Source organism: Eucalyptus grandis, chromosome 8 (genome assembly GCF_016545825.1).
Source record: "Eucalyptus grandis isolate ANBG69807.140 chromosome 8, ASM1654582v1, whole genome shotgun sequence".
Classification (NCBI taxonomy): Eukaryota; Viridiplantae; Streptophyta; class Magnoliopsida; order Myrtales; family Myrtaceae; genus Eucalyptus; species Eucalyptus grandis.
In genome coordinates this window covers 46,086,185-46,099,178 of record NC_052619.1, presented here as the reverse complement: position 1 = coordinate 46,099,178, position 12,994 = coordinate 46,086,185, and the positions used below count along the sequence as shown (strand labels likewise).

The window sequence follows — 12,994 nt, the reverse complement described above, 5'->3', positions numbered from 1 at the left end:
GGAGTTGATTTTCTTCTTACCACTATTTGGTTAGAGTTCAACATGGCCCTTACTTATTAAAAAGGCAAACATGAGACATTGCTCTTCTCTAAATGACAAAATTTTCCAAACTCAATGGCTAACGAACAAAATAAGAAAAGGAAAATGAGTACCTACCCGTTCAGTCACTTCACAAATTTGTGGTGCATCGTGAGCCACTAATCTTAAAGTTGGAAACTGGGACACCAGCTGGTCCAATTTTATATTTTTTTATGACTTTGATTGGGTGGGATTTCCTCATTTGAAAGGTGTGTGTTGTGGGGAAAAAATCATAATAATAATAAATAAATATATATGTATGTTTCGCAAATCATGAAAAGAATTCTTTTTTGGAAAATGCTTTGATTTCCCCTTTTTCAGTTTTAAGAATTTATTTTCCTAACATTAAGAATATACATTATCTATGATCGTAAATATTTTTTCGTTGATTGATAATTTTCTACGAACCAAAATACGCCAAAGTTCGGAAAACTCATTTACTTTTTTCATTTAAACATATGCACCCCAAGTCTCACCTCAATTTTCTCTTTCACACAATCTCACCTCAATTTTCTCACACAACCACTAGCAGTTTTCATGGTTGTTCAAATGTAGGGGCAAAGAACAAACTCAACACATGCACTCACTCTCACTTTGTATTGCGACTGCTTGGGGAGGAATAGGATTCTGCACAACGTACCCATCCTTCATACCCAGCCCCTTGAGAAGCAGCTCGAGGCATCACCAATTTGGATTTGGCAGCGGGGATAATAGAGCCGTTGATTCGATTCGGGCATATCGAGGTTGGAGATCTTTGTCAGTGTAGAAGCTGCTCGAGTCTTTGAAGCGAGTTGTCGCGGATTGCCTCTCCTCCACTGTTGCCCTTGCAGCTTGCAGAACTCTTCAGGTTGCTCTTGAATTTCGATTCTTTCTTATTTTCTATCGGTCTTGCCGACTTGGTTCGATCTTGCCGAGTTTGGAGGCGTTTGGAAGTTTATAGAAACAAGGGAAAATTCCAAATAATGACTTGAAGTGAACTCAAATTTTCGGGAAAAAAAATCTGAAGTAAACATTGTTTTAAATAAGGATTTGAAGTTGTCAAGTTAGCCTTAAATAATGACCTAAGCTTGACCATCGTAGCAAGCACTTGATTTTTTTGTTGGCCAATTGGTTCTAAGATTGCGTTGGATCTATTGAATACAACTATAAAGACTCCAGAGAGTCTTGTGCCAAGAAAAAGCGGACCATTCCAGAAGAAGTATGGGACTATTCAATACTTGTCCCATGGGGCAACTATGATCCCGCACCTGAAACCAAACAAGCACTTGAGGAATTCAATCAAGCACAGAATCAATCAAGAATGCTTCCATAACAAGAACAAGAAATGGCAGACAGGAATGATCCTTAAAATCCTCCCAAGAATCTTATGCTTAAGCATCCTATGCCTAATGGGGAGGGCTTCTATCTCAAGACCCTAATGATCAAAGACCCTTTTCCTTATCCTTTGGATCAAACCTCAACACAGTCTCCTATTATACTCAAACAGCAAATTGGCCCTAGCTAATCATGCCTAAAAAAGTATAAGGAGATCTTTGCTTAGAACTAGGGAAAACCATATCAGTTGCAATAGATTTTCTATCATACACTAGGCGAATCTCTTATTCAGGCCTTCCAGGGACTGTCTTTTAACTACAAATTTTCTAGAAATTTAATTCGGAGCATAGAGACACTCAAGAGTGCTAAGATAGAAACATTTCTAACTAATAGAGCTACATTTCTTAGAGGATCATATCAAGTTAGAGAACATGAAGTGTTTAGAGAGATATAAGGAGAATTTTCACAAGCTTACATTTTAATTCAAGGGACTCTGCCCCAAACATCACATCCCATTTGCCTTTTATAGGCACTAAGAGGTCACAAAAAACAAAGACCATACTCAATGGTCTCAAATGCACGTGTAGGCTCCAGGAATCCCAATCAAGAATTATTTTAGGTGGTATGAACAGTGCCTATGGATAGTGATTTCCCTAATCTATTGTTATAGTAACTTTGCTACAGTGACTTGTGCTATGGCGATTCATCTTAGGAGTTGTAATCATAATCTAAATCATCAGAGCTATGTCGTGCAAGCTATTCTTCCCCGTAGCATTGTTCAAGTCAAAAGTCAACAGGAGGACTATTGGTGTTATGAGTGAATTCTCTTTGTGATGTCAGGACATTCCACATGTTTAGACCGATTGAGGAGAATATTTCTTCACAAGTCCTAGAGGGTCTTGGAACACTATCTTGGTCTGTTCTTTTAGGCATGACTAGCTAGGGCCAGTTTGCTATTTGAGCATAATGGGAGATTGTGTTGAGGTCTAAGTCAAGGGATAATGTTAAGGGTCAATGGGTATCATTGCTCGTTCATTACTCATAAAAAAGAGATGTGGCCATTTCACAGGTTTTAATACCATGAAAAACTCAAAATTAATACATTCGTAAAAATATGCCTAAAATTAATTTTTTAATTACGAAAAACTCAAAATTAGCACATTTATAATAAATTTATCCAAAACTAATTTTTGACCATCGAAATCTCTATACCTATACATTTGTAATAAATTTATTTCCATTAGTTTCCACTAAATGAGATTAATATTGTTACCCACAAATTGATATATTCGTTAATTATCGCATGTTATCTTACTATATAATTTAATGATAAAAATTAACCAAACTAACGAAAAGTAAATTTGCCACAAACATACCAATTTTGAGTTTTTGGTAGTTGAAAAATTAATTTAATATAAATTTATTATAAATGTATCAGAGATTTTTCATGGTATTAAACATTTCACAAAATAGTGGTTGGATATTCCTGTTGAAGTCCCTCTATAGCCCAATTCATTTCTTACCAGGCCCGGCGCGGCCCATTTTGCTCTCCTCTCCCTTCTCTCTCTCTCTCTCTCTCTCTCTCTCTCTTTTTCTCTCTGTGGGTATTGCAATTGCAGGGGTCTTCGTTTGCCGAGAATTCTGCAGTTCACGGTCTTCCCGGCGAGAAAATGTCGTCCATCGGAACGTCGAAGGGCATCCTGGAGATCGCCAAGTTCGGCGTCTACGTGACGGTCCCCATCGTTCTCATGTACGCCTTCGCCAACAACTCCAAGAATCTCCAGAAATTCATGGGCACTGTGAGTTCCTCTCCCTCTCTCCCTGTCGCGATCCATATGGGCGTCCTATCAAGTTAATGCCCCTTGTCAATGCGAGCGAATGTCAAGATTTCGACTGATGGGTGTTGCGTTTTTTGGGGAGTTGGCTTGATTCGCTAGTCCGGCCTAGGGTTTTAGGCGGCTGGAATTGTCGGCGTGCCGTTAGCTGTTTGTGATGGGGATTCTTTTGGAGTTTGAGCTCGTCTGGATGAGAAGCGCCCGAGTGTTTTTTCGTGTCGGACGCGGTTTGGTTGCGTCGTGAATATGCTTAATTTGTTTGTGTCCTATAGGTTGCAACGATTGAAAAATGTTGTTTGTGCAAATTGCCTCGAATTGCTTGTCTTGTATGTTCTTGGGATCTTGGGCGAGGGAGTGGAACCCAGATGAATATAACCGTTTTCGATGCGGGAGTTGGGTCCCTGTGAACTTTTGAATTTCAGTCTTCTTGATGATCTGTCATACGAATTTCGAAGAGCGATTTTGGTTTTATCTTGTTGTTTGGTCGCCGAGCTTGTGTGTCTTCAGTATCGAATTTGCGAAAAAACAACGATGCATTTCGAGCTGTTCCCCATACAGTTTTTCTGATAACAGCTCTTCACTTAGATCATGTTTGATGGTTCCCTGAGGACCGTCTTTGAGAATCTGGCAGATTGTGATGACCATGTTAAACCTAGACTAAATCCAATATCTTGTGATAAAATTTCTCAATTGCTCCCAGCTATTTGTGTTTCCTTCCAGGATTTATGAGTTCCAAGTTAAATTTAGGAGGATCTACTGTACCGCACACATCTTTGACACATCAATAAGTAGTTCAGGATGATGATAACAAAGACCATCTAATGCTTGTTTGGCAGATGGGTTGATCCATGGACATTGCTTTGCTCGCTGTACTAACTAGTAAGGTTGCGTTTGCCCCTTAGTCATCTGTGCCCTTATTACGTAGTGTATAGGATCAATTTGGTTGTCTCAAAAATTGACCCCAATTATATTGCCACATCTTGCCTCTTCCATGAACTTCGATATTGGCTGGGTTCTTCAGGATGGACTTTCAGTTTTGTAAACGTATATTGCTGTACTTGTTTCTTGATTTTTCAACATTTTGGTGAAGCCTAATGATTTTTTCCTACCAAGTTCTTCCCCAGTAATGACTGTCCAAGGAACTTTTCGACATGGGCAGACTGCTTTTTATTTGATTCTTCAGATTAATTTAGCCTTTTCATCCCTTAATGGATTCCTTTTTACCAGTTTTACAGAAGACTGCTGCTTTTTTAAATGGAATTACAAACTAAATGAAGAGCTAGAATTCACACTTCTTGCTGCTACTTCATACCATGACAAGAGCAGTAATGAGTCATCTTGGATAAATTACAAGCTTCTATTGCTCGCATTAAATGAATTTTGTGGGCCAAGGATGTGGTGTGGTTCTTTAGTAGTTTAAAGGGAACTAATGGCAGAGGTGACATCTTAGCCCACTTTTTTTGGAAGATTACGATGAGCATGAGGACTTTCTCGTTAGTCGCTCCTCATCTGGTGATGAAATACTGCAAGGTTGAAGCTGTGGTTTATTATCTTCTGAGTGTGAATACTGAATCATTGACTGAGATAAAAGTACCTTTGTTGTTTATGTGCCCGTTAGTGCTTGTTAAGATCATCCATAATCCATCTTATCTCCAAATTTTGTTGGTACTCCTTTGTGGTTATGATTATGACTCTGAAGTTCCTTTTCTGTCTGTCAAGAAATCTTACGTGGTATACCCACCTGAGGGACCGAGGCCGCCTTCGCCAGAAGAGCTGAGGGAAATGGCAAGAGAGATTGCTCGCAAGAGAAACAATCAATAAACAGCTTCTCTCTGATGCGGGTCGGAGTTTCTCCGCATACTTGTTTGTATTATGCGAGAAACAATAAGCTTGTACGTGTTATAATTTCTTAGTGAAGTCACCCTCATTCTCCTTCCCATCCCATCAAGTAAATAGAAGCAATTAAAGGAAAGGTTCGTGGATGTATGCGATGTATGCTTGCTGTTGTGATGGATTTACCCATTGTTTCCTCGTGTATACCATCTCAATTTCGAGAAACCTTTGCCAGAGAACAGGATTGAAGAACCATGGAATGCTAGGTTCGACTTCTACTCCTGTCAGAATGCGTGTGATGAACTTGAAACTCTCTTCAGGGAGTCTCCTAGTCCCTGTATGATGTATTTACTGCTTCTACCTCAACTTTTTATGACTGTTGGAAGGTGGACTTGGTAAATAATAAACACTAAGGAGATTCTGCCAACTTCTCATGCGACTTCTCTTCCTTCAATTTACTTGAGAATTGTTGAATTAGGAGTAGAATTTGAAGATATGAGAAGATCCTGTGACGTACTCGTTGGTTCGAACACGTGTGACTCCTCTAGACTGACCCTTTTGACAGCAATGGATTGTTGACGGATGTGATGGAGCTCGTCTGTCATGTCAAAGTCCTTCACTCTCTTGTGTCTGGTGAGGTGATCAGCGGATAATTTAAGGTCATTAGTTGCAGATTGCGCATGCAAATTTCTCCCAAATCACAAGCGAAATGACTTGACAACAGTTACCATGTAAAATGTACGTTGTCTCCAAATGGAAATATTACCAAATCGATCTTAAACTTATGATATGAAATAAGTGTCATAACTTTTTGGGCTAAATTAAGAAGTTAAAGAGTATACCCAGTTTTTGAAATTTGATCACCATCCTATTTTAGTCACTCAATAGGAATGCTTTGTCACCTTTCAAAGTCCTTCTAACTTTCAACGAAGGTCGATACAGCAAGGTTATACACACCTTTAATTTAGTGCCATTGGGCTTGCTTTATCATTTCATGAAAGGAATGGATTAACTATAGTTGCTTAAATGGCTCTTTTAGATACCCTTTTCTTGAACTATTAGCATGCTTGCATCGATACCATCCAAACCACCCTTAACATAGGAATAGTGTTTGTTATGTTGTTTCCAAACTTCAATACGGCTCTCTCGGATTCACCCCTTCTCTCAGCCCCTAAGATCTAGCTATAGATTACTGAAGCACGTCAAACTTCGAACTCTATTGTTGCTACCTTATATCACCAAATAATTTATTCGGTCTAGAATCATGCCATTGACCTCAATTTCCCTTGTTTAGAAGATGCCTTGTTCATCTTGGTGGATAATAACCAAATTTCCTATGTTCATGTTCCTAAATAGATCCATCGAGATCAATTAGTTAAATTACTCCCAGATACGTGGGTAATTAACTATGAAAAAATCCACCAAAATTCCAAATCGATCCAATCCACAAAGTCCCAATTCACTAAGAAGAAAGATGGCACAATTGTCATCAAATTTAGTAAGGAAAATGAAGAGACCACATCTTCTATTTTTCTTATTATTTTTATGATGCAACCTTATGCAACTCATGTTCCAGCCGATGAAGGCCATCCATATCCAAAATCTATGATTGAGTCTTCTAAGCGGGAGGGGTGTCCAACTCATTATTATAAAGATCCCCATACGAGACATTATTTCAGGGATCTAGATTGTCAGTGCCCTCTTTGCACAAATCCTCCAAATGACAAAGAAGATGATAGACCATCCAAAAGAAAAAAAAGGTCAAAAGATAAACTTTACCAGAGGTACCTTGACGGAGACCCTAGTGTCGAATTTCTAGATGAAGATGAAGGAAAATATCAATTTATGGTCTCGTATGGACCACCTCGACCACACCCACCTCCAAAATTCCTTAAACCATATGAACCCGAACCTCCTCTATCTCCTCAGTCGCCACCTAGAAAGAAACCCTAGTCCCAAAAGCCAGTTATCTCACCCTTCTATAAACCTGTCCACAAATGGTTAAGAAGAATTCATTTCCTCTTAAAGTACCCAAAATGCCTTGGTCCTCATGTTCCCCAAAAGCCAGTTATCTCACCCTTCGACTTCAAAATACTACTTCACACCCAATGACATTCCATATTCCAAATGGCAAGTTAGATTGCAAGAATTCCATACTTGGCTCAACACCAAAGCACTTTTTATTGAACATCGTTATGATATGTTGACTAAGTTCGTGAGCATTCACTAGAAGTCTAAAAGATTGGTGGAGATCTATTTTTGACCAGGATCAAATGACATTTTTGCTTTAGATAGATTTTCATCATGTGATTCGAGTTATCCACCAATTCTTTATTGGCGAACCAAAAGATCTCATTAAGCTTAGAAGATTATAATTTTTTTTTAAATGAAATGATGTTCTCTACGAAGAAAGCATCTCAATATGCATTTCCAAGAAATGCTTAAATCATTACATGCTCTTGGAGTTTGTCCTAACCTTAGGTATTTTTAGCCTCTATTCCAAGGGAGATTAGCCAAATGGTGGAAAAATCCATTAAAAATAAATAGCAAATTGTTGCCAATGCTCCCCTTAGAGAACTCTAGCAAGAGATACATCTTGCTCTTGATCATCTTTACGTTTGTAGAAAGGCTTTCAAAAGTTATCTAATAAATGGAACTTATTATCTCGGTCCTTATATTGCTAAGGAACTACAAAAGTTTCCTGATGAAAATCTCTCCCACGGGTAAGTTCAGCAATTCCTTGGGATTGTAAATTATCTCCGAGATTTCGTTCCAAAAATCACAGAGTTTGTAAATCCACTACAACAAATGTTCAAGAAAGATGCTCCTTCGTAAGGAACACAACAAACTAAGTTTGTACATAGACTTAAGGAAATTTTGCAACATCTTCCTCCTTTGCAAATCTCATCCACAGGAAATACTTGAAATAGACATCAGTGATGAATATTGAGTTGCTATTCTTTTTGAAGAAATTGATGGAAAGTGATGAGTTTGTAGACATGAGGGTGGAAAATTTACACAAGCAGAAATGCATTTCTACTCTACATTCAAAGAAATTTTGACAGTAAAATAAGGCATTAAAAAATTTGAATTCGGTCTTATAGGACATATTTTCCTGGTGGAGATGGACATGTTTTTATTCTCTCAAATGCTGAAGCTCAAACATAAGCAAGTTCCGCATCCACAACTTAGGTGGGCATAATGATTTTCACCAAACATATAGTGGGAAAAAATAAAATGTACTTGCTGATTTTCTGTCCAAGCCAAAAGAATTTGCAGCTATCACATCCATAAATATGTATGTGATAATAAATCAAGGGGTAGTTTCAAGGCCTGAGAAATCAAACCCAAATCCCTTCATATTCATACCCACCGGAAATCTCTGTACTTATCCAAGATAATGTTCTTGTTAAAAATCTTTGAAGACATATGTGGCAATATCATTTTCATATTTTTAGTGAATATAATGGTCTTCTCCTTAGACCAGATAGATTGTATCCAAAATATCTATTTATTCATCCTCTCACTTTCTTTCCGAATGAAGAATTTCCAGGAAAACTCAATGGTTTAATTGGTATTTGTTTAATCTTTATATCAATACCATCGAGTTTCCAATAGCCAAAATATCTCTTATTATTAGTAGAATTATTCAAGGAGAAACCAAGCATAAATATCTTGGGGACATACTTAGTTGGTTTAAACCATTAGGTGCATGAAAAAAATATTTTTCAAGCCTAAGTCAAAGCATGAATGCTTGACTCAAAACTTTATACAATCGTCTTACTTTTCAAACCATGAGTATTTGTTCGATCCAATGGAGATGTGTAAAACTTATATAGATGTTGAAGTATCCATATATAAGCCCCAACCTATTCAAAAAACAAATTTATAACACTCTCTTGTAGAATCCCAACTTATCCTCGATTGTATCGGGAATTATAGAGGATATTGTGCTAGCACAATTTACTTATTCTGTTATAAGCTTCTCCAACAAAAGATAATCATGTTTCTTAGTATCATAGTGATGACTATCGCATGACTTGGCCAACGATCAATGCTTGCTTAAGAAATATACTACGGAATGGATGTACCGAACACTTCAAAGTCACCAGCAAATTCACAAGATCCATAGGGAGGACCACTGTCATAAGATTCTTTTGATCATATTAAATTACAACTTGCACCCAACCTAGGCCTTGACAAAGAAAGTTCATTACTCCAACTTGAATATTTACCCCAACCTGGTATTCCAGCAAGTTCCAATGATGCTCCTACAAGTTCTCACCAGTCATCCAAAAGACCATGATCGATTGAAGTAATTGAAGAAGTAGAAAAGCTTCTCAAAATGCTCAGGCAACAGTATCCAGAAAAAAACACTTCCAATCCTCCTTACATTCCATCCAACTCATACCAATCTTTATATGATATAGGTATCGAACATCTTGAAGCTCTGGAAATCGAAACAATACTCAAAGAATATCGAAGATAAAAGTATTGAGAAGACTTGAATGACTCAAACGACCGTATTGAAGAGTCTATCCATAGGCATAATAAGTGAAGGGAAAGAAGACTTTGTTAAATACTTATTCAAGACAAAACAAAGAAGACGGAGGAATGAAGTGAAGGAGACGAAAAAATTGACCCAAAATACTATTCACATTCTATTTAGCACTATTTTGGAACAATAGCATACTGTTCATAATACTGTAGCATTATAGTGGAACCGAAAAAAGCAGGATAATGAATACAGAAGTCAATCTCTCAGTAGAATAGCCTAGTAGTATGCACAAATAATTGCCTTTTTGTCGGCCATACGGAGTTTGTAAAGTTCTAGCATGTTGTTTCATGCCTATATAAGGCAGTATATGTAACTGTTAAGGGATAGAACGCAGTCTCTTTAGAAATAATATTATGTGGTTTGTTATAAATTTCTAAAACTTCTCTCTCCTCTTCATTTCTACCTGGTATGATCCCTTAAAAACTAGAATTGTTCTGATCAATCCTAGTACTATGCTCGTCACTTGCTACAATATGGAATCTATGCATTAGAATTTTCATACCCTAAAATTTTCTATGATATGAACCAAAAAAAAAAGGAATTTGGTGGCTAATAAGCAATCCCTATTCTAAGGCCGAGGAAGGGTCGTGCGTGTGGGATAGCATACTTGCCACAAATTCTATTTTTGGTTTTCTAGATTCATATCATAGGCCATATAGGATGATGGTGATGAATAGATTTTACATCAACAATTGGCTAAAGAAATTATATTGAACCTTCACGTAAAATTTAGGATTATATTATTAAAATTGAGAAGTTTAGAATTGAATCGGTATTAAAAAATGATTTGATAATTATCCCTCTCTAGATCGACTAAATTAATTCGAGTTGCATTTCATGGTTGTAAAGAATAATACTCCCAAAGCTTATTCCTAAAAAAAAAAAAAAAATCCCAAATTTAGATCCAATTTCAAAGCTGCCCCAAAATTTTTTGTCTAAAAATTTGTTAACATTCACTTTAATCTTAAATCTATCCATGCATTCAAAATTACCATAGATTTTTCAAGATTTTCAACTTGAAAATATTGTTACTCCATACAAAAGCAAGGATCTCGATGAAAACGTGGGTTCGATAATGAATAGCTAATTAGCATTAATATTGATAAATATGGAAAACAAGTAGCAATTTTTTGGAAACATCGATAGATTTAGGGCTGAGTGAATATTGAGATATTTTTATTAGATAAAAAAATTCGTAGCAAAATTAGAGTTGGACTTGAAGTTTGTGAATTTTTTAGGGAATTGGGCAACTCTTCTCCATTTACTAGAATTATTGAAATAGCCTAAATTTTGCATCTGAGCCTATCCTTCATCCTTTTGTTTGGTAGTGCCGGAGAAAATTAGGTGAAGATTGGAAGGTGGAAACAAATACTCGTGGAGAATTGATGGGCCCATTAGTTGAGCGTCGATTGAGGTAATGAGAGGCGGTCGTCCCGCGGGGTTAGGTTTTTATTTTACAGATGAGTAAAATTGGACTTTTAAAAAGATTTTGAGGGCGAAAAGGAAATGGATCAAATTTCATTTTGAAAATGCTAAAAGTCCAAAGTAAATCCCTATCTACCTTAGACTTTCAGCATTTGGCCAAATACTAAACCAAAACTTGAACCAAATGCCTCATTTTTTTCCTAATGGGCTTTAGGGGCTAAAACTCTTTTGAGAAAGCTAAACCAAATGCACCATTTGTCTCCGGAGAATCTATTTCCTACAAAAAAGTAAAATGAATTAATTTATAGATTCACAAAGATTAGAATTTTTAGATTGAAAAATACATACAAGAGAAACTCTTCTTCTTTTTTTAAAATTATCTTAAGCTAGCTTCATTCACTCAAGTAATATTGCACTAAATAAGGATATTTACTTTTAAAAGAGGATACATGACAAGTTAATTAAACTCATCAAATGAATTAGATAATTATTTAACTTGACAGTGGACTAATTTATTTTTTATAAAAATTATGTACATATTATATCTCCTCTTTACTCAAGTGCAAATAGTCATCTTATGCAAACACATTTTTCCTTTCAATTCCTTTCTCTTTCCAAGCAAATCAAACTTCAATTCCTACACCTTATCTTTTTCTGTCTCATTCTCTGTTCCAAACAATTTCGAAGGAAAAATATCTCCTTCACCTAGATTTTCTTTGTTATAGGAGAAGTCTTACGTTCCTTTTAAAAAATAAAATTTACAAAAAATGTGATCTAACTTACTTTTGATGATTTACATGAACTACACACGAACATTCGACCTGCTGCTCGAACTAAGCGATCCTGCCTTACAGCAAGACCGCGTGACTGCGGAAGGGCCCAGCGAGATTTCGATAGCTTTTCCTACTGAGCCCAATTGGCCAACTTTAAAATTCTCTATTGTCTTCCAGCATATTCCTAAAGAGAAAAGATTGGTACTCTTTATCTTATTGTTTGTATGACATATAATCTCCACCAGGGCCACACAGATTAATAATGCACCTGATCTAACCTTTATTTCCATTGACTTTTTTCTCTAGATCAATAGGAAAGGAGCCTTAGACGAGAGGCGGAGGACGCGGTCCCCCCTGCCCCCATCCTCCTCCACAAATTGCCAAAAAGAATATTCTATAAAGAATGATTTTAATTAGCGATTGGAAGTGAGCCACAAGCTGTAATCAACCAGGTAGCAATCATGGGATTTGGAGCCTCGTTAGTTTTTTCTTTTTAATTTGTTTATTCTCAGCCTAGTGCGTACTCTTCTTCAGGAAGATGCTAAAAGCAAATTATGGCTAATTATTACATGAGTCACGTCATTAGCACCGTGGGGCATAGTGATCGATATTTTATTATTTCTCGAAACTAGTGTTTGACGTTAGACGAGCCGAACATTACATATTTAATGTGCACGACCCTATGTACCCTTTGAATAAGCTAACGTTTATGAATACAATTATATGCTTTGTGTAGTAGAATCTTCACTTTTCAATTGAAATGCATGAGTCAGACTATGAGATTAGCGGGGCCGAGTCATGGTTCTAGAATTATATGCGTTGGCGATCTTCCTCGTCATTAAATAATTCATACCATCTATTGCCAAAAAGATAAAAAGAAGTTATAATGTACCTAAATATTTACTGCAGATTTTATTTCATGCCCATAGTCTAATATCCATGAATCCTATTGTCTGCTTTCCTATAAGATGGTTTTCATAAGTAGAAATCGTTTATTTCCAATTGAAATGCACGCATGTTGTCCGTTCAACACAAACTTACATCAACTAAACTAGAATTCTGTCTACAGCGGAAGTCACTAAAGATGTTTGCATGCCATGAGATTAGCAGGTCATTTCATGAGTCCGGACGTGACAAAATAATGGAATTACATTCCCGCGCCCATGCTAAGGTGTACC

At 36.8% G+C, this 12,994-nt stretch overlaps 1 protein-coding gene across 1 annotated transcript; it reads left to right on the top strand.

Annotated features, from left to right (window-relative positions):
• The first annotated feature begins 2,970 nt into the window (after positions 1 to 2,970).
• On the top strand, positions 2,971 to 5,332 carry LOC104414599. Its single transcript, XM_010025753.3, has 2 exons — positions 2,971 to 3,191; positions 4,947 to 5,332. Exons 1-2 carry the CDS (start codon positions 3,063 to 3,065, stop codon positions 5,046 to 5,048), a joined length of 231 nt encoding a protein of 76 aa, XP_010024055.1. The 5' UTR covers positions 2,971 to 3,062; the 3' UTR covers positions 5,049 to 5,332.
• The last annotated feature ends 7,662 nt before the right edge of the window (positions 5,333 to 12,994 follow it).

Bases quoted from the DNA above. Each gene is read 5' to 3' on its own strand.
- LOC104414599 (XM_010025753.3), top strand. From the start codon at position 3,063: ATGTCGTCCATCGGAACGTCGAAGGGCATCCTGGAGATCGCCAAGTTC. The intron at 3,192-4,946 runs GTGAGTTCCTCT...CTGTCTGTCAAG, and splicing joins TCCAGAAATTCATGGGCACT to AAATCTTACGTGGTATACCC.